We start from the raw sequence: 21,854 nt of genomic DNA, 5'->3' as shown, positions 1-21,854 counted from the left end.
ATCCATTCAGAGCCCCACCCTGCCCCACATGTGGCCCCATATATATGCTAGCCACCCAATTAGACAAGATGGATGAAGCAAGAAGTGCAGAAATTAGATGCGGCTCACAGGAGACACAGCCAGAATACAGCAAAATACAGAGGCGTATGTCAGCAGCAAACCTCTGAACTGAGAATAGGACCCCCGTTGAAGGAATCAGAGAAAGAACTGGAAGAGCTTGAAGGGGCTCGAGACCCTATATGTACAACAATGACAAGCCACCAGAGCTTCCAGGGACCAAGCCACTACCTAAAGACTATACATGGACTGACCCTGGACTCTGACCTCATAGGTAAATGAATATCCTAGTAAGAGCACCAGTGGAAGGAAGCCTGGGTCCTGTAATACTGAACCCCAGTGAACGACTGCTGGGGGGTAATGGGGAGGGTCGGGAGGAATACCCATAAGGAAGGGGGGGGGGAGGGGATGTTTGTTCTGAAACCGAAAGGGAATAATATCAAATGTATATAAGAAATATTCAAGTTAATAAAAAAAAAAAAGAAAAAAGAACTGCTCACTAAATTGTGGTACAGAGTAATAGTAATAAAAACCACATGGTACTTCCATAAAAACAGACAGGCTGATCAATGCAATTGAAGACTTAACCATACCTATGGAAACCCAATTTTTGGTTAACAATCCAGATATAGACACTGAAAAAAAAGCATCTTCAACAAGTGGTGCTGGTCTAACTGGAAGTCTGTGTGTAGAAGAACACAAATAGATTCATACTTATCACCCTGCACAAAACTCAAGTCCAAGTGGATCAAAGGCCTCAACATAAAACCAGATATACTGAACCTGATAGAAGAGAAAGTGGGGAAGAGCCTTGAATGCACTGGTACAGGTGACAATCGCTGGCACTAAGATCAACAATTGATAAATAGGACCTCATGAAACTGAAAAGCTTCTGTAAGGCAAAGGACACTGTCAATTGAACAAAAACTACAGCCTACAGAATGGGAAAAGATCGGGTTAGGGATTTAGCTCAGTGGTAGAGCGCTGCCTAAGAAGCGCAAGGCCCTGGGTTCGGTCCCCAGCTCCGGAAAACAAAACAAAACAAAAAAAAGAATGGGAAAAGATCTTTGCTAAACTCATATCTGACAGTGGGCAAAATTCCAAAATATATAAATAAGAAACTAGATATTAACAAACCAAATAACTCAATTAAATGGGGTACAGATCTAAACAGAGAATTCTCAACAGAGGCACTTCAAATGCTGAGAAGCACTTAAAGACATGTTCTCAACATCCTAAATGAGTTTGAGATTCTATCCTGCCAGAATTGCTAAGATCAAAAACACAAGTGACAGCTCATGCTGGAGAGGATGTAAAGCAAGGGAAACACTGCACTATTGCTGGTGGGAGTACAAACTTGCACAGCCACTTTGGAAATCAATATGGCCATTTCTCAGAAAACTGGGAATCTATCCACCCCAAGATCCAGCTGTATCACTTCTGGGTATATACCCAAAGGACTCTATCCTACCACAAGGACACACACTTGACTATGCTCATAGCAGCTTTTTCGTAAAAGTCAGAAACTGAAAACAACCTAGATGTGTCCCTCAACTGAAAAATGGATAAAGAAAGGTTGTTCATTTACACATTCCTTAGCTGTTACAAAAAATAAAAATGAGATATGCAGACAAATGGATGGAACTAGAAAAAAATCATTCTGAGTGAGGCAATTCTGACCTAGAAAGACAAACATAGAATGTAATGACTTATAAGTGGATGTTACCTGTGAAGTGAAGGATAACCTTGCTACAATCCACAGAACCAGAGGAGCTAAGTAACAAAGAGGGCTTGAGGAAGGGGATACATGAATCTTCCTGGAAAGGGAAAGTAGAATAGATATTGTAGGTGGGTCGGTTGAGGGGGGATGAAAACAAGAGGGGGTTCAGGTTGGAGAGGAGAGGATGGAGGGAGAGAGTACTGGGAGAGATGGATGGAATGGGGGGCGGCATCTTCTGGGTGAGGTAGAAACCTAATGCAATGGAAACTCCCAGGAATCTATAGGGGTGACCCTAGCTAAGATTCAAGCTAGGAGGGATATGAGACTGAGCTTGTCATCTCCTGTAACCAAGCAAGGCTTCCAGGGGAGGGACTTGGACACCAACCCAGCCACAAAACTCCAACCTACAATTTGCCCTGCCTACAAGATATGCTGGTGTAAAAGTGGCACAGAAATTGTGGGAGGGATCAACCAATGACTGGTCAACCAAAGACTGGTCCAGTTTGAGACTCATGCCCAGAGAGGGAGCCCACCTTGATACTGCCTGGAGGACTAGGATCCAGAGGCTGGATGGCCCAGAGACCCCAAGATAGACCCAAACATGATTGGTAAAAATAAAAAGTCAAGGAAGTGATTCCTAATAATATTTTGCTATACTCATGGAGTGGTACCTAGTCCAATTGTTATCAGAAAGCTTTCATCCAGCAACTGATAGAAACAGATCCAGAGACCTACTGCCAAACATTATTATGAAGCTCAAGGAATCCCATGGAAGAGGAGTGTGTTCATGTATGTGTGTGTGTGTGTGGGGGGGAATTGTAGGAGCCAGAGGGGTCAAGAATACCACAACAAAATGGCCTGTGGGCTCATCGGAGCCCATAGGGACTGAATCAACAACCAGGGAGCCTGTATGAGACTGACCTAGATACATGTTACAGTTATGTAACTTGGTCTTCTTGTGGGATTCCTAATAGTGGGAGCAGAAGCTGTCTCTGATTCTTTTGCCTGCTTTTGGAACCCTCTTCTTCATACTGGAATGCCTGATCCAGCCTTGATAGGAGGAGAAGCACCTAATGTTATTGCAACTTGATATGCTACATTTGGTTGATATCCAAAGGATTCCTGCCCTTTTCTGAAGAGAATCTGATGAGGAATGGATATGGGGAGAAGGAGAGGTAAGAGGAACCATCTGGGAAGAGAGGAGAAAGGGAAAACTGAAGTCAGGATGTAAAACAAGAATTAAAAAAGGAAAAAAAATCAGTATCTATACATCAACAATACACTGAGAAAGACATGGGCACATTCTCATTCACAATAACCTCAAAAAAAATCAAGAACTAAAATCTAACCAAGAAGGTGAAAGATTTCTACAATGAAAACCTAAGTTATTGAAAAAAAAAAAGACATTGAGAATAATATTAGAAAATGGGGAAAATGTTCCATGCTCATGGATTGGTAGAATTAATGAATATTCTACCAAAACCTATTTATAGATGATTTAATATAATCATAATCAAAACCCCTCTCATTCTTCACAAATAGAATATACTATTCTAACATTCATGTGGAACCACAAAAGATCCCAGATAGTTAAAACAAACTTCTTTGTTAAAGAGCCATTGTAAAAAAAAAAAACAGAATGGTACCAGTAAAACCAAAAAGAACATCCAGACATGTAGACCAGTGAAACATGTTAGAAGGAAGAAACAAGGGTACATGTAAATACAGTAATTTAATAATTAATAAAGATGCTAAAAACATAAACTGGATAAAGATAGCAACTATGACAAATGATGACGGAAAAATTCAATGTCTATAGGTAGAAGAATTAAAATAAACCTGCATTTATCACTTTGCATAAAAACTAACTCAAATACCAAAATATGAAACCTGAACCACTAAAGAAGAAAAGATTGGTAGAAGAAAAGATAGGCAAGGTCCTACAAGATAAAGGCATAGGAAGACTTTCTGAATAGGAGCATTTGCCTAGGAATTAAAGCCAACAATCGACAAGTGGGACATCATAAAACTAAAAGGCTTCTGCACAGCTAAAGAAACAAGTGGGACTGGAAAGATATCTCAGCAGTTAAGATAACTGACAGCTCTCTAGAGGATCAGGGTTCAATTCCTAGTGTGCGCGCGCGCACACACTGCAGCTCACAACTGTCTGTAACTCCAGTTTTAGGGGAATCTGACATCCTCACACAGACATACATGCAGGCAAAACATTAATGTATATAAGATAAAAACAAACAATTGAGTAAAGAAGCCCATAGAGCAGAGAGAAATTTTGGCAGGTACACATCTGACAAATGATTGATATCTATGACTCAAATAAATATTGAGAAAGTAAGAGTAAAAAAGTGACCCATTCAAAAAACGGGCTATTAATCTGAACAGAGAGTTCTCAAAGGGAAGAATAAAAGTAGCTAGAAGTATCTTTAAAAATGTTCATCAGGGGGTTGGGGATTTAGCTCAGTGGTAGAGCACTTGCCTAGCAAGCGCAAGGCCCTGGGTTCGGTCCCCAGCTCCGGAAAAAAAAAATGTTCATCAGTGGGGCAGACCTGGGAAGACAAGGAAGTGAATGTGATTGGGGTTCATGATGTGAAATTCCCAATCAAAAAAATTATGAAACTAACTAAATAAAATCAATTATTAGAGAATGCAAGTCAAAGCAACTTTGAGATTTCAGCTTAACCTAGTTAGAATGCCTAAGATGAAGAGAACAAATGAGGAGAATACAGGGAAAGGGAACTTTTTTCACAGTTTATTGGTACGGTTGCAAATTCTCACATATCTACTCCAGATACTAACGTGTGGAACTCTTAAAAAGCTAAGAAATAAGAGTGGTAGTGGCCAGGAGGCAGAGATAGGCAGATCTCTGAGAGTTCTAGGCCAGCCTGGTCTTACAGAGTGAGTGAGTTTCAGGGCAGCTAAAGCTGTCTCACAACAAACAAACAAAAATCTAAGAAATAAATATACCAGATACCTTTCAAAAACTAGTCTTTGCATATGCCCAAAGGACTTAACACTTTTCCTACAGATACTTCATGGTCATTCTAATCATAATTGTCAAGACATCAGAAACAACCTAATTGTCCTTCAATTGATGAAAGGGTAGTGAAAATGTGGTACATATACACCTTGAAATACAGTTCAGCTGTAAAGAAAAACAAAATAATCAAATTTACAATAAATAAATACAACTAGAAAAAACTGTATTGATTAAAGTAACCCAAGACCCAGAAAGACAAATGCCACGTGTTTTCTCCCAAATGCAGTTTAAAGCACTGAATTTTCTGTAAATGCCTGGAGTAAGCACAGAAAGCAATAAAGTATAAAGGGACCATGGAGGTGGCAGAAGGAGTACTAGAGAGGAGAATAGCAGAATATAGGTAATATTAAGGGGAAAATGGGACAGCAAGGGTGGGGTAGGGTTTACATGGGAGGGGAATGTCAATACAGAAAAAAAGGAAAAGGGGAAAATAACATTCACTAAAAAAGAGATAAGGAATCATATTCTTTTTCATTTACCTAAAATTACAAGTAATACATTTAAATGTATATGCATATATAGACATATATCCTAAATATAGTTATATGTTTTGGAGGAATAATACTCTCCCAAAGAGAGTTAACAAAACTCCAGTAATGGGACTGAATACTCCCCTTTCAAGTTGTTTGTCAGGAGTTCAAGAAACTCCTTAAACATTATAGTACCTTTCTTGGTTCCTCCCAGAAGTACTGCCAAGGAACAAAAGCAACTAATAATCCTACCCTGCTGTGAACCAAACACCATGGCAAGATAGCTCCAAGGGTACAACAATGGCTCTCCTATCTTGGTGGCAAGCAATAGGAGGGAAAATTATACCTAATATTGGAAACCCAGCCAACTACCCATAGCTAGTGAGGTTTATAACGTATTCTTAATACTTAATTAAACCCAAACCTAAGTATAGCTTACCTCATCAAAGAAGCTTCATAAAACAGATGGGGACCATTATTTAAACCCACAACTGGTCAAAATGTACAGAACTGACTGTGGAGTGCCCAAACCCAATGGATACATCTACAATACAACTCATGCACCCAAAGCTCAGGAGACACCACAGAAGAGGAGTTAGAAAGATGATAAAAGTCAAGACCTGATATGCACCTGATAATAATTAATGAAAAAAGAGGGCATGCCTTAGAGGAAGGAAAGAAAAAGAAGAACTGCTATGGTATATTATAATCTCAAAAATTAAAAAAATATATAAATTGGTAAATTCCTAGAAAATATAAACTGTCTAAACTAACATAAAAAGAAGTTAAAAATTTCAATAGATAGATAACAATTAGAGAGACTAAATCAGTAATTAAAAAGCTTCTAACCAAGAAGGGTCCAGGCTAGGCCCAGTGACAGCCAACTGTAATACCAGCACCCACTACATAGGGAGAAACTGTCAATGAATTAAGCAACCTGTACCCAATCGGGTGAGTTCAGTTAAATATTTTAAATAAATTAATAACAATTATTCTCAAACTGTTCCAAAACACAGAAAAAAGGTATTCATTCTAGGAAGTGTGCATTACCCTCATCCAAGCTAGAAAAAGAAAACGATACTAAAATAAAAGAAAACCATAAATATAAATCTCTTATTGACTATTGATACAAAGCATTCTAAATGAAATATTTAAAAGATTATTAAATGGACTGTATTCCATGACCAAATGAGATCTATCTGGGAAATACAAGAGCAGTTCGACAAGAGAAAACCACATCCTAAAAACTAAACCAGGGGGGTAGAGAGATGGCTCAGTGGTTGAGAGCACTGGCTTTTTTTCCCCAGAAGACCCCGGTTCAATTCCCAGCAAACACACAGCAGCTCATATCTATCTATAAAGCAATACACCAATGCATATAAATAAATAATGATAAAAAGAATAGATGAACATTAGTCTATGCTGAAAACAAATTCATAAAATGCAATATTATATCAAGACTAAAAAACATTCTTATAGACCTATAAGAATGGCAAGATTTGCTCCGTGGATGAATAAACTTGCTGGCAAGTCTGATAACCTGAGTTCAATGCCTTGGATACACACTTTGGAAGGAGAGAGCCAATTCTTGCAACGTGTCCTCTGACCTCTATGTATACATAATGTCATGTATGTAACTGTGTATATGGAATGTGTGAATCTAGAGTCATATAAACAGTCTCAGAAAAAATATAAAGACATGATATAGAGCATTCAATTAATATCACAGTAAACATTGAAAAACAGACATTTCCTCTATGATCAAAAATAAGACAGGGGCTGATTCAGTCAGCTGCTGGGTGGACTCAGAGGACAGCCATGCTAGGTTCCTGTCCACAAGCATATCAGAATATAATTAATATGTTAGGATCACGCCAACGAAATGGGTCCAAGTTAGCCAGTCATTGTTGCCATTCCCTTGTTCCTGCTCTGTCCTCCAGGCCATTTTCTGTAGACAGGACACATTTTGGGTTGAAAATTTGAGTGAGGGTTGGTGTCTCATTGTTCCACTGAGGGGTCCTGCCTGGCCACAGGAGGTAGCCATCGGGTTCCAGAGTATTCCCACTGCTAGGAGTCCCAAGCCAGAGTCTCACACCCATAGACTCCTTGGAGCCCCTCCATCCCAGATCCTAGGGATGCCCACCCCTGCTGATTTCTGTTCACTTGCTCTCCCTACATGCGATCCCTGCCCCCCATTCCCACCCAGTTTTGAAACAGATGTTGTAGAGACCCACAGCCAAACATTAGCAGGAGCTCTGGAAGTCTTATGGAAGGGTTGTAAGAACTGTGAAACCTGGAAGAATAGGGATTTCACAAGAAAACCAGAGAGTCAACTAACCTGGATCCTTGGGGGCTCTTAGAGGAAAGAGCATACATAGGCTGGATTTAGACCCATTCACACACATGTAGCAGATGTGCAGCTTGGTCTTCATGCTGGTCCCCAACAACTGAACCAGGGCTTAACTGACTCTGTTGGGATGCCTGTGATCCTGCCCTTTAACTGACCACCCTGTTTCATTTCAGTGGGAGAGGATGTCTAGTCCTGTAGCAACTTGAAGTGCCAGGGTGGGTTGGTACCCAGGGGTACCTCACCATTCTCAGAGGAGAAGAGGAGGAGCAGAAGGAAGGGATGTGAGGAGAGAGGCAGGGCTTGATTTGGTTGCTGTAAAGTAAACAAAATAAATTAATGAAAAAAAGCAGCTGATAGATTATTTGCTTATTTACTGCCAGTTCAATTCCCCAAGACAGAGTGAGAGGTTAAAGGCAGAGAGAGAAAGGAATGGAAAGAGGAATGGGGGGACCAGGGGAAAGGGAAAAGGGGAAAAGAGGAAGGAGAAGGAGAGAAGGAGAAGGAGAAAGGGAGAAAGGGGGAAAGGGGGAAGGGGGGAAAGGGAAGGGGGGGAAAGGGAAAAGGGGGAAAGGGAAAACGGGAAAAGGAAAAAGGAAAAGGGGAAGGGGGAAAGGAAACGGAAAGGAAAAGGGGGAAAGGGGAAAGGGGGGAAAGGGGAAAAGGGGAAAGGGAAGGGGAAAGGAGAAGAGGGAAAGGGGAAACGGGAAAGGGAAAGGGGAAAAGGGAGAAGAGGGAAAGGAGAAAGGAGAAAGGGGGAGAAGAAGAAGAAAGGGGGGAAAGAGGAAAAGGAGGGGAAGGGGAAAGGGAGAGGGGAAAGGGGAAAAAGGGGGAAGAGGAAAGGGAGGAAATGGAGAAAGGGGAAGGGAAAATGGGGAAAGGGGGGAAGAGGGAAAGGAGAAAGGGGGAGAGGGAAAGGGGAAAAGGGGGAAGAGGGGAAGAAGGGGAAAGGGGGAGAGGGAAAGGAAAAGGGGGAAGAGGGAAAGGAGGAAATGGAGAAAGGGGAAGGGAAAATGGGGAAAGGGGGGAAGAGGGAAAGGAGAAAGGGGGAGAGGGAAAGGGGAAAAGGGGGAAGAGGGGAAGAAGGGGAAAGGGGGAGAGGGAAAGGAAAAAGGGGGAGAGGGAAAGGGGAAAAGGGGAAGAAGGGGAAGGGGAGAGGGGAGAGGAAAAGGGGAAGAGGGAAAGAAAGGAAGGGGGAAAGGAAAGGGGGAGAGGGAGAAGGAAAGGGGAAGAGGGGAAGGGGAAAGGGGGGAGGAAAAGGGAAAAGGGAAGAGGGAAAGGAGGAAATGAGAAAGGGAAGGAAATGGGAAAGGGGGGAAGAGGGTGAAAGAAAAAGGGGAGAGGAAAGGAAAGGGGAAGAGGGGAAGAAGGGGAAAGGGGAGAGGGAAAGGGAAAAGGGAAGAGGGAAAAACAGGAAATGGAGAAAGGGAAGGGCATGGGGGGGAAGAGGGAAAGGAAAAGGGGAGAGGGAAAGGGAAAAAGGGGGAAGAAGGGAAGAAGGAAAGAGGGAAAGGGGAAAAGGGGAAGAGGGAAAGGAGGAAATGAGAAAAGGGAAGGGAAAATGGGGGAAAGGGGGAAGAGGGAAAAGGAGGGGGGAGAGGGAAAGGGAAAGCAAAGAGGGGAAGAAGGGAAAGGGGAGAGGGAAAGGGAAAGGGGGAAGAGGGAAAGGGAGGAAATGGAGAAAGGGAAGGAAAATGGGGAAAGGGGGGAAGAGGAAAGGAAAAGGGGAGGGGAAAGGGAAAAGGGGAAGAGGGGCAGAAGGTGAGAGAGGAAAGGAAAAGGAGGGAAGGAAAAGGAAGAGGGGATAGGAAGAAAGGAAAAAGGAAGAAGGAAAGGAAAAGGAAAGGGGGGAAGAGGGAAAGGGGGCAAAGGGGAAAAGGAAAGCAAGGGGAGAGACAAGCATAACAAGAACGCCAATTTACCACTACTATTAAACAGTATACTAGAAGTAGGCCACAGAGAATTGATATGGGAGGAGGTTTTAGAGTAATAGCAGTAGTCATGGTGGTCACAGAGGCAGGATCAAATCAACTGTATGGCTGTAGAGAATCAAGGAAGAATTAACTGCAGAGAAAGATGCTGCTCTAGACCATGTGAGAGTAATCATGGCGATGAAATTTCTTAAACTGATTCAAAGAAATTTTCAGATACTGCTGTGATTTGAATGAGAAATAACCCCCCACAGGCTCATGTGTTTGAATGGCACTATCTGATGGCACTGTTTTGGAAGGTTGTAGAATCTTTAGCAAATAGACTGTTGATGGAAGAAATAGGTCAGTGGTGGAGAGCCTTGAACTTGTATTGCTTGACCCTGATTCCTGTCTATTATCTGCTTCCTGACTCAGGATGCAGTATGACAAGCTCATGTTACTGCTGTCCTCCCTTCTTTACTATACTATACTATGCTATACTATGATGCACTATACTTTTTCAAATCATTAAGCCAAAATAAACCCTTCCTTCCTCAAGTTGCTTCTCAACAAGCATTTGATTATGTAAAAACAAGTAATACAGAAAATTGGTGCTGAGAAGTGGGGCTGTTTAATATGATAAGCTGCTAATAGATTAATAGGACTTTTTACAGATTTTTAATTTATTTTGTGTATAGATGTTTTGCCTTCAATGTGTTCAAAGTGTCCAGAGACCAGAAGATGGTGTCAAACTCCCTGGAATTGAGTTACACTTACTGGTGAACCATGCCGTGCTATACTCCTTGCCTAAAGCTTTTCTTGGCAGATCTTATAGCTCTGGCTTCTACAGTACCCTAGAGTCTCTAAAGTACCCTAGGGTCTGTATTGTAACTTGGATTTCTTCACCTTAATAGCTTCACACAGTGAGTGGCCTATTGTGTCTTCTTGCAGTGACTCCACCCCTGCCACACAATTGACTGGATTCAGCCACATGTGGAACCTTGGTGCAAAACTTGATCACTTCCTCAATCCTGAATTTTTTTATGCCCTACAAACCAGTATCATGTGGGTGACAATGAAAAAAAATATATATATATATTTATATTTCCTCTTAGATCAAAGATATACTGGCCTTCAGTGATGCTTTGATAAGTGAATCTTGAAACATTGTTTATGAAGCTGTTTTAAACCAGGAACCCCCATTCAGTGCTATTATTAGTTCTATCCCTGTCTTAAATGAATTTGTATGTTCACTAGTTCCAGCCTTGGTGGATAAGTTCACCCTTAGGATACCTTCCTATCTACCATCCCAGTACTCTTTTATTATTGTTAGTCTCTTTAACAAAACTACATCTACATTTGCTTATTCTGTGGCAACATTTTAAAACTCAGGCTACTTTCTTCATCACACTGCACACTTACCATATCTTTATGCACTACGTGGTTGAGAAGAACAAGGAGTAACAGAGACACATCCTAACCTGAGTGCTATCCTGTCTTGAGATTTCTTTCATGAAAAAAAAAAGTATTCACCTTTTTGAATTTCTCAGGACGCTGCCAGAATACAGCCAGACCAATTGATAAAATACAAATTGCCCCTGGGCTAGGTCCCGATAGAGACTTTGGTTCACTTCCGAAGCCTCAAGAACTAGTCCTCCATGGCCCACATTTCTTTTGGCATTCTGGGTTTTTTTTCCTGAATCCCATTAAAATGTCTCATTTTGCTTTTCTTAGAGTATTTAAGGGTTTATATCTCCAAAATCTTTTACAGTCCTCCTACAAACCAGTTCTAAAGGCCTATGAACCTCAGGGCTGGAGGGATGGCTCTATGGTTAAAAGTGTTAGCTGACAGTTCAAGTGGCAATGACTTTCCTTACAGTATTGTTACTACAAGCTCTGCTGGAAGTGCCAGAAAGGGATGATCCACAGGATACAGTAGCACCAAGTCAGTAAACCCAAAATATAAGAAATATCTTGACTTTGGGTACATGCCTATAGCAGATCCCAAATTCCTATGCCAGAATACACACATACACACGCACGCACGCACATACACAAAAACCTTTATGCTAAGGCTATGATAACATGTGGCCCATATATATACAGCCACCAAAACTAGATAAGATTGATGAAGTTAAGAAGTGTATGCTGACAGGAACTGGATATATCTCTCTCCTGAGAGACACATCCAGAGCATGTCTAATACAGAGGTCAATGCTAGCAGCAAACCATTGAACTGAGAACAGGACCCCTGTTGGAGGAATTAGAGAAAGGATTGAAAGAGTTGAAGGAGCTTGCAACACCATAAGAACAACATAGCCAACCAACCAGAGCTCCCAGGGACTAAACCACTACCAAAAGACATGGACTGACCCTGAGCTCCAGCTGCATATGTAGCAGAGGAAGGCCTTGTTGGGGTACCAGTGGAAGGGGAAGCCCTTGGTCCTGCCAGGTTGGACGTCCAGTGCAGGGGGAAGGGGGCAGTGGTAAGGGGATGGATGGGGAACATCTTATGGAGGAGGGAGGGAGATGGGGGCTTATGGACGAGAAACTGGAAAAGGAATGACATTTGAAATGTAAGTAAAGAAATATAATAAAAAAAGAAAATGAAAAAAAAAAACAACAAAAACTCCCCAACAACAACAACAAAAAAAGAATGCATTAATAAAGGCCTGTTTTAAGAGTCATAGGATATAGAGACCAAAACACAGTAAGAGGCACAGAGAATTGCTAATAGTAGAGCTTGCTCCATTTTACAAAGTACTAACATTTATTACATTTTAGAATTAGAATTCTGTATGAATTTCTCTTAAACTAACATCCTTACCTAATAATATTGTATAAGGACTATTAGAAATTGATAAATTCCCACTAATAAACAAAACTAATTAAATAACCGTGTAAAACTTAAAAAGAAAAACCAAATTGGAAAGACAAAAATAAAATCATGTATACAAAATTCTAAAGAACCTTCTATAGTTGGGTCGGTGGTTGAGGGGGCCATTATAGCTAATAATAGTATTCTACAAAGTTGAAAAAGGTACATACAAGAATTAGTCATATTTCTATACATTAGCAATAACCAGCAATATATTTATTAAATAAATTTATTAAATTAATAATTAGCAATATAAGGGAAATTAAGAAAATTGTATATCTAGTAATATCAAAAAATGAGAAGGAATAAATCTAAGAAAGGAAGTCTAAGAGGTAAAAAACTACAAAGGCATAAATAAATGTAAAGACATCTAACCTCAGTATTAAGATATCTAAGATTGGATGTCTTAACATTATTAAGACAATAATATTCCCCAAAGTGATCTACATATTTAATGCAATCCCTTTCAAATCAATTTTGCAGAAGTAGAAAAGTTGGTTCTAAAATTTGAATAGAATGGAATGGACTCTTTTTTTTCTTTTTCGGAGCTGGGGATCGAACCCAGGGCCTTGCATGGAATGGACTCTTAATATCTAAAACAATTTGAAACAGAATTCAATAGCGTATGAAAAAGATTATCCTCTGTAATCAAAACTGTTTTTACTCCAGAGATATAGAGATGGATCAACATATAAAATTCAATAAACATAATCCACAACATAAACAGACTAAAGGACATAAACCACAGAATCACCTCATTGAGTGCAGAAGTCCTGTGACAAAATTTAACATCCCTCAATGATAAAAGACCTGGAGAATCTAAGGATACAGAGGATTTATCTCAACAATAATAAAGGCAATGTACAAGAAGTCCGCAGAGAACATCAAGCTAAATGGTGAGAAACTGAAAGCATTTCCACTAAAATCAGGAATAAGACAAGGCTGTCCACTCTCCTGACTCCTGTTCAACTATTTGAAGTCTTTGCTAGAACAGTAAGACCAGTGAAAGACATAAAGGGAATACAAATAAGAAAGGAAGTCAAGGTATCTTTATTTTTAGATGAGATGGTTCTATAGGTAAAAGACCAGAAACCTCCCACAGCTCATAAACACATTCAGCAAAGTAGCAGATACTAAATGAACATACAAAAATCAGTAGTCTCCCTATATATAAATGTCAAGCATCCTGAGAAAGAATTCAGAGAGACTATACCTTTCACGACTGCCTCAAAAATATCTTGGAATAGTCAAAAGAAGTAAAATTTTGTACAACCAAAACTTTAAGACACTGAAAAGAAATACTGAAAGAGACAACAGAAGATGCAAAAACTTCCCATGTTCAAGGATTGGCAGAATTAATATTGTGAACACAGTCATCTTGCCAAAAAGAAAGCTACAGATTCAATACAAGCCCCATCAAAATTCCAAAACAATTCTTCAAAGAAATCGAAAAACAATCTTAAATTTCATAAGGGAAACACAGAAGTCCCAGGAGAACCAAAAGGAGCTGAATAACAACAACAAAAGTTCTAGAGCTATCACAATCCCAGATTTCATATCATACTATAGACTATGCCCTAACCCTAACCCTATAACTATTTATTGACCAACAGATTAAACTGCACATTCACAAATAATTATACCTGAGTTTTGATAAAGAATCCACTAATACTCATTAGAGAAAAGACAGCTGGTCAAAGTAGATAGCTACCCGAAGAATGAGACGGATCATGTTACACAAAAGTCAACTCCAAATGGATTTAAGAACTTAAGACCTGTTACCCTGACTCTGATAGAGTAGATATAAGGGAGTATGTTTGAACTCACTGTTATAGGAAAGGACTTCCTCAAACAAGACCATGATAGTTCAGGCATTAAGACCAACAATTAATAAATGGGACCTCACGAAACTAAACAGGTTTGTATAGCAAAGGACACAATGAATTGAGTAATGAGGCAACCTACAGAATGAGAAGAAACCTTATCAAATTTCTGTGGTAGTTTGGATGAGAATGTCCTGTATATACACGTTTGAACAGTTGGTCCCCAATTGGTGGAACTGCTGGAAAGGAATAGGAGGTGTCACCTTGTTAGGGGAGGTGTGTCACTGGGGGTGAGCTTTGAGGTTTCAACAGATTTGTGCCATGCCCAGTACACTCTCTGCCTCCTGCCTGCATTTTAGATGTGGGCTGTGTGTCAGGATGATCACAAGTTTGAGGATACCTTAGGTTATCTAATAAAACCTGCCTCAAAGAGAGCAATATTGCAAGCTTCCTGCAAGGAGGCCACTTAAATATAATACTTATGATGCACAGAAAAGAGCAAACCAGAAAAAATGAGGCAAGGAAATAATCAGGAGTCTAGAACTACAGTAGCAAAGATTAGAAAAATATTCTATCCACTTCTCGATCTACTCTTCTGTCTTCTCCCCAGTAGATCTCAATTATATGAGGCCTGTACAGACATGAGAAAAAAATGTTCCTCTCTAACAAAAAGAAGGGAAGAAAATTAGCATATCCAAAATATATAAAAAATAAAACCTAAAAAACACAGAATAAAAAGTCCTAAAAGGAAACCAGGTAGTGGTAGCACATGCCTTTAATCTCAGCACTAAGAAGGCAGAGACAGGTGGCTATCTGAGTTCAAGGCCAGTCTGATCTACAACATGAGTTCTAGGATAGCAAGGGGTACACAGAAAAACCTTGTCTTGAAAAAAAAAGAGGAGGAGGAAAAAGAAGAGATGATGATGATCAAGGAAATAATAATAAAGCAATGTGAAAACAACTACAAATCAGTAAGAAATTTTTTTTGAAAAAAAATAATTGAGAGAATGAACAGATAGCTCAGAGAAAATGAACAGAGGGCCAACAAATATATAAAACAAAGAACCAAGCACCACCTTTAGTTACAGAACTTAAATAGTTCACAATATCCATTGACTATAAGAATGAAAGGGAAAAGGTATTTCTCATACACTATTCATAAACTGATCCTTTTGAAACATAGCTTGACACTATCAATATGTATCTTATATACAAACTTCAACAAGTTTTCCTATTCTAGAGAGACATTTCCTGGCAAAATAGACATAAAAGCTTATTGCAAGAATTTTCAATGCAATAAAAAGAAAGTTAAGAACAACCTAAATGTCAAATAGAGAAAGGAATAAGCATTGTGATGTTGCAGAATAGTTTGCAGCAAACAAACCTGTATGCATTGAAACAGATCTCCATGTACTGATGTTGAAAGATATCCAAGCAAACTGTAGAGCCATACATATTAAACAAAACTATACTCTGTCTATATGTTTACATGTAAGTTGTATGAACACAATGAAAAGAAAATATGCTCAGAAAGAAAAGTATCAGGTCTAAAGAATTTTGGCTTTCTCTAGTTTTTTTTGTCTCAGTCAATGAAAATTACGTTTATATAATTTTGAAAACAGTAAAAAAAATTAACATTATCATGACCTACATTATATAAATCAGTGCTTTATTCATTATATTACAAAATCATATTTTAGGGTTTGTTTCTTAAATATGTAAAGTTCAATAAAGGTCATTTCAGTTTTCCATTGATACTTTAAGGGAACTGATTTCAGAGTGTCCTCCTTCATCAACCAAAAACCATGTGTGCTTTTAAGTTCCTTACTATTGTACTTGTGTATACTCCATGCCCTTCGTCATTTACTTTGACTATAAATAGTGGTACTATACGAGTCAGAGGAAAATGGAAAGAAGAGTCTGTACATGTGAGATACAGATGTAATTTTTCCACATACTTTTGATCTATGGATGAAACAATGGGATATGGAACACTCAGCTATGGAGAGCTGATGGTATATACCTTTGCAAGAAATGAATTAACATAGAACACTAAAAAATACAGATGATAGCAGTCAAATAAGAGAGGAAATAAGTTTGCTAAAGTGAAACATAAATAGTACCAAAACCAGATGACAGCTGTAAGAGAACTATATACTACAAGGGAGGACTTGCCATGAGTAAGGCACTAAGGGCCTAATGCTTGGTATAAGCATAATCTCTAATTCTTACAACAGCTTATGGGATACAGATAACTGCCATTTTACAGAGCAAGAAAACATGGCTCAGAATAAAGTAAGTATCTAGCTTAAGGTTGAGACCTGTGTTCATCACAGGCTGTTTTCTCTTATAATTAGGATTGATACTAGGCTAAAGGGAACTCTTTTGATCTAGTCTAATATTCTAGCATGTTCTTACTATACTCAGCATCCTTGAAGCATGCTCCCAAGCTGTCTTGTTCATCCATACTGGCATTCTCTTCCTCCTCACTCTCGTTTTTCCAGTATGCTGGCCTCTTGATGGGCCGCTTTCCTGGGGTGCGCTGGGAAATAGGACTATTAGACACAGTGCCCAGCCCACTGCTGGAGCTCCCACTGCTTCGGTCTTGCCCTCCGGTCCACCAAGCCTGCAGACTGGAGGTAGCTGGTGAGGATGATGAGGACTGCAGGTTGGCCATACATAACATGCCCTGGATGGCCTCTTGTGTGCTGGGGGAGGCTGGGGCCTCACTGCAAAGGACAGAGGAGAAACACTGTGAAAGTTATAGTAGCCAGAAGAAACCACTTGTCAGGACACTCAGGAAGAATAGCTATGGCAATCAAGGTGTTACAAAGGAGAGAACCATCTATGGTTAAGAATGAAGATAATACCAAAAACTGTTTTCATGAAGAGCTAGTTTTTTGCCTTAAGTCTCTCTAAAGACAAACAATGAAGAGACAAAAGCCTCTTTTCTCCATCTATACCAAATTATTTCCTTTTATTAGCAATACCTTTTCTATGTCTCTCCCTGGCCCATTTCCAAAGTACTTAAAATTGATTCTTCCCTCAAGTCTACAGATCCTGTCACTGCCAGCTCTGAAAATCCTAGCGACAGTTTTCACATTCACATTATTCTTTGAGCATAAATATCCTTGCTAATTATCAGTTTACTTGGTTCAGTAACGGGCATGGTGTTATATGCCTATGATATCAGCACTCACTTGGAGGCAAGGCAAAAGTACTAGGAGTTCCAGACCAATCTGGACTAAATAGAGAGACCGTGCCTCAAAAAAACCACAACAAATAAAAATGCTCAACAAATAATTAGCTAGCCTAGCCCTCTTTTGATAACCTGGAAAATGGAGATTACTCACGTGAGGGCAGCATAGTCAGGTCCCCCGACCTGCCTGCTGGCCTTAAGTAGATCAAGAATTCCACCAGCTCCACTCCCATTACCAAGCTTGCTTTCAACCCCTTCCACCATGTCCTCATCTGTTGTATAGTCCTCCTGTTAAGGAAAGAACATACTGCCTCAATTGTACAGGGTAGGTCTGGTAAGCTTCTAATAACGGGGTTGACAGTGTGAGTCCTAACATCCTAAATGGAGACCATCTATTATGCAGTACACTTATCATTCCATTTTAATCCTTATAGCAATCTTTGTAAAGCACCATGATTCCTATTTAACAGACAAAGAATCTAGGGAACAATGAAGTAAAAGAATGTGTAAAGAGACACATCATAAACTTCAAATCAAATATTCTCTTTGCTAAGTGATACTGCCTTTTATTTTAATATTTAAAAATATTTTAACTAAATTATAATCATCCATTTTATATGCTGGTCACAACTTAATGTGCATTGGATTTTTTTGTAGAATAGAAATTGAATCCAGGGTTTTGCACAGGCTAAGCAAATGTTCTACAGTGAAGAATATTCCCAGCCTAGCAGTCGATATTTATCTTATATATCAGAAATTAAATGCACAATATATTTGTTCCTTTGCCAGATCCAGGACACACTCCTACCTCAATGTCAAACTCAACTTCTCCAGGTTCACGAATTCGGTTGGGGTCAGAGCAAGGTTTTGCACGGGGCAATTTCCGGGGAAATTCTAAAATACAATGCAATATATTAGTAAGAAGCTAAGATTATAATACATCTGAGCCAAACACTCAAAGGAAGCACAAAAAAATAAAATTTCCAATGGGGTGGCAGTGGTGCACACCTTTAATCCAAGCATTTGGGAGGCAGAGGAAGGTGCATATCTGAGTTTGAGACCAGCCTGGAGGTCCAGGGACAGCCAGGGCTACAGAGAAACCCCGTCTTTAAAACAAAAAAACAAACAAACAAAAAAATGCATTTTTCTCTGAAGTAATAGCCACCAACAAATAATTCAAAGAGGTGAGGAATTAACTGGAAAAACCCCAAAACCTCTAATATTGTAGGTAACCTCTAATATTGTAGGTAACCTCCAATATTGTAGGTATATTGAGCTTGATAAATTCAAAGGCCATCAAGTTCAAGCTTAAACCAAGTGTGAAATGGCAGGATAGGGAAAAAATAAAACAGAAACATACTTGATCTCATTAACAGGTTCGCCTTTTTCCTTTCCCAGTCTCTCATCAATCTGTAGCTCATCATCTGAGTCCAAGTCAAATTCATCCCCCATGACCTGTTCTGCTACCAGTCTTGCACTGTCTACCTTCTTCGCAATTTTGGCTCTTCGAGACTTGGATGCACTCTTCATCCTCTTTGTACTAGAAAAATGAGAACAAAACCTAAAATGAGTCATGGTAGGGCTAATGAATCAATGGTAGAATGCATGCTTAACATATGCAAATCTTTCCTCAATTCCTACACATCACTTTCCCCAAAAGGTAATTTTCCCCCAAGTTATAATGCTATGCAATTCTCATCAAAATGCACTGTTTCTTTTTTGCAAAGATTGGCATGTACATGAATACCATATTTATATCATTTCCACCATGCCTCTTGTGTATATTCCCCTAATCCATCTCAAATTCATAACCTCTTCTTGTTGCTTATGTTACAATAATAACTTACACACACACACACACACACACACACAGATAATGATCAATAGTGTTGCTTGAATGTTTAGGTGTTTAGGAGGGCTGGTCTCAGATTGGATAACCTATTAAGGGCTTCCTTCCTGGAGAAGAATTATTCTCACTTGCCTGTAGCTCTTCATCTAGGCTTGAGATCTTATGTGACTACCCCTATTCATGTTGGGATAACAACTACTGTGGCCATCATGCAGGTCCTGTTTAGGTGATCATATTAAAATTAAATTCTCCAAAATTACTACAAAAATAAGTGATCAACTGTTCCTAGAACCAACAAATGCATTGTGTATGTGTATGGTACTGTCAAAAAATAAAACTTGACATGTAAAGGAAGGGCCTAAAGTAGGTAATACTTCTTTTTCAAAAAACAGCACTAAAGGACTTAAAACTACTTAGTTTCAAAACTGATAAAGTAGTTGAGGTACTATGAGATTGGCATAAGAATAAGCATATATGCTGGGCATGCAGGTATAGGTCTTTAATCCCAGTGCTTTGGAAGCAGAGGCAGGCAGATCTCTGTGAGTTTGAGGCCTGCCTGGTCTATGCAGCAAGATCCAGGACAGCCAGCAATATATGGTAAGACACTTTCCTCTGGGCATTGGTGGCTCACACCTCTAATCCCAGCACTCAGAAGGCTGAACTCTGAGTTCAAGATTAGCCTGGTCTACACAGCAATTTCCAAGATAGCCAGGACCATACAGAGAAACTTTGTGTTAAAGCAAAACAAAGCAAAACAAAGTGACAATGTCTCTAAACTAGTAAACTAATAAATAAAAGAATGGATGTAGGTAGATAAATGGAACAAAATTAAGAATCCAGAATACATAATTAAATATGGTCACTTTACTTTTGACATAGGTGCCAAGGCAATTGTTAGAGAAGAGAATATTTCAAAAATGCTGAGTTAACCAGTTACCTATTAATATACAAACAAATAAAATGGACTATTACCCTCACTTTACATATAAAACTAATACAAAATGTATCACAGATGAAAATGTGAAAGCAAAACCTATAAAACTACTAGAAGTAAGCACAGGAAAATACCTTTGTGACCTAGGATAGAGCAAACTAAGAACTTCAGGGGGAATCACTATCCCTGAACTCAAGCAGTATTACAGAGCAATAGTCATAAAAGCTGTATGGTATTGGTACAGAGACAGGCAGATAGACCAGTGGAATAGAATTGAAGACCCAGAAATGAACCCACACACCTATGGGCACTTGATCTTTGACAAAGGAGCCAAAAAAATATACAATGAAAAAAAAAGAAAGCATCTTCAATAAATAGTGCTGGTCTATCTAGCAGTTGGTATGTAGAAAAATGAAAATAGATCCACATTTGTCATCTTGCACTAAGCTGAAGTCCAAATTGATCAAGGACCTCAACATAAACCAGATACATTGAATCTAACAGAAGAGAAAATGGGAAAGAACCTCAAACTCATTGGCACAGGGGGGAAATTTCCTAAACAGAACTCCAATGGCTCACACTCTTAAGATTAAGAATAGATAAATGGGACCTCATGAAACTGGAAAGCTTCCGTAAGACAAAAGACATAGCCAATAGGATGTCAGTATTAACATAACTTGAAATCAAACAAACGATCCAAATATACATTTCTCTAAAGGTAATATACAAATAACCACAATCAGACAGACAAAAAGTATATTCCATACCATTAGTTAATAGGAAAATCCAAACCAAAACCATAGTGAGTCAGATATGGTGGGGCATACCTGTCATCCCAGTACACCAGAGACTAAGTCAAGAGGATGGTGAATTTGAAGTTAGCCTTGGCTAACAGAGTCTATGTCCAAGACAAAAAAAAAAAATCTGACTAGTTTTGATAATATGGGTCCATCTGCAACAGTACATTATACTAAGTGAAACAAGCCATACAGAAAAAGAAAATGATGATCTGATTTATCTCAGACCTAAAAAAAAAAAAAACAACAACAACAAAAAAACCCACCCAGAAATTTGTATGTGTAAAGGGTAGAGTAGTAGTAGTTATGAAGAGTAAGGTGAGATGGAACAGATATTGGTTAAAAGGTAGAGTTAAAATTATGTAGTATGAGAAAATTCTAGAGGCCATCTTGATTATTTAGTCAAAAATATTGTCCTGTACATTTGAAAACTTCATAGATATTTTAATTACTTTGATGCTGGTAATCATTTTACACTGTAGACATATAAAACATTACACTGTATCTGATAACTATAAAATATTTGGGGACTAGGGATGTAGCTCAATGATACAGCATGAAGTATGCATGAAGTTCTGGGTTCCACCCACAACAGCCAAAACCAAAACCAAAACCCCCATAATGTTTATTTAAAAATAACAACATACAGGTTGGACATCGGATAGCTTAGCAATTAAAAGTAGCTGTGTGCTCTTGTGGAGTGCTTAATTTTGGATCACAGCACAGATGTCAGTTAACTCACAGCAATCTGTAACTCTAGCTCCAAAGGACCAGATGCCCCCTTCTGGCCTCCACTGATACCAGAAGGCAGGCAC

At 39.2% G+C, this 21,854-nt stretch overlaps 1 protein-coding gene across 1 annotated transcript in view; it reads right to left on the bottom strand.

Annotated features, from left to right (window-relative positions):
* Positions 1 to 15,270: 15,270 nt before the first annotated feature.
* Phf8 (PHD finger protein 8) overlaps positions 15,271 to 21,854 on the bottom strand; it is a 62,209-nt gene continuing 55,625 nt past the window's right edge. The window contains 5 exon segments of the mRNA XM_032889791.1: positions 15,271 to 16,989; positions 17,614 to 17,747; positions 18,268 to 18,353; positions 18,820 to 18,844; positions 18,846 to 18,999. Coding sequence (XP_032745682.1) covers positions 16,656 to 16,989; positions 17,614 to 17,747; positions 18,268 to 18,353; positions 18,820 to 18,844; positions 18,846 to 18,999 — 733 coding nt within the window. The 3' untranslated portion in view covers positions 15,271 to 16,655.

The sequence above is a fragment of the Rattus rattus genome, chromosome X (assembly GCF_011064425.1).
Source record: "Rattus rattus isolate New Zealand chromosome X, Rrattus_CSIRO_v1, whole genome shotgun sequence".
In the NCBI taxonomy this organism is placed as follows: domain Eukaryota; kingdom Metazoa; phylum Chordata; class Mammalia; order Rodentia; family Muridae; genus Rattus; species Rattus rattus.
The sequence above is the reverse complement of the archived record's forward strand: the minus strand, read 5'-3'. Positions and strand labels throughout refer to the sequence as shown.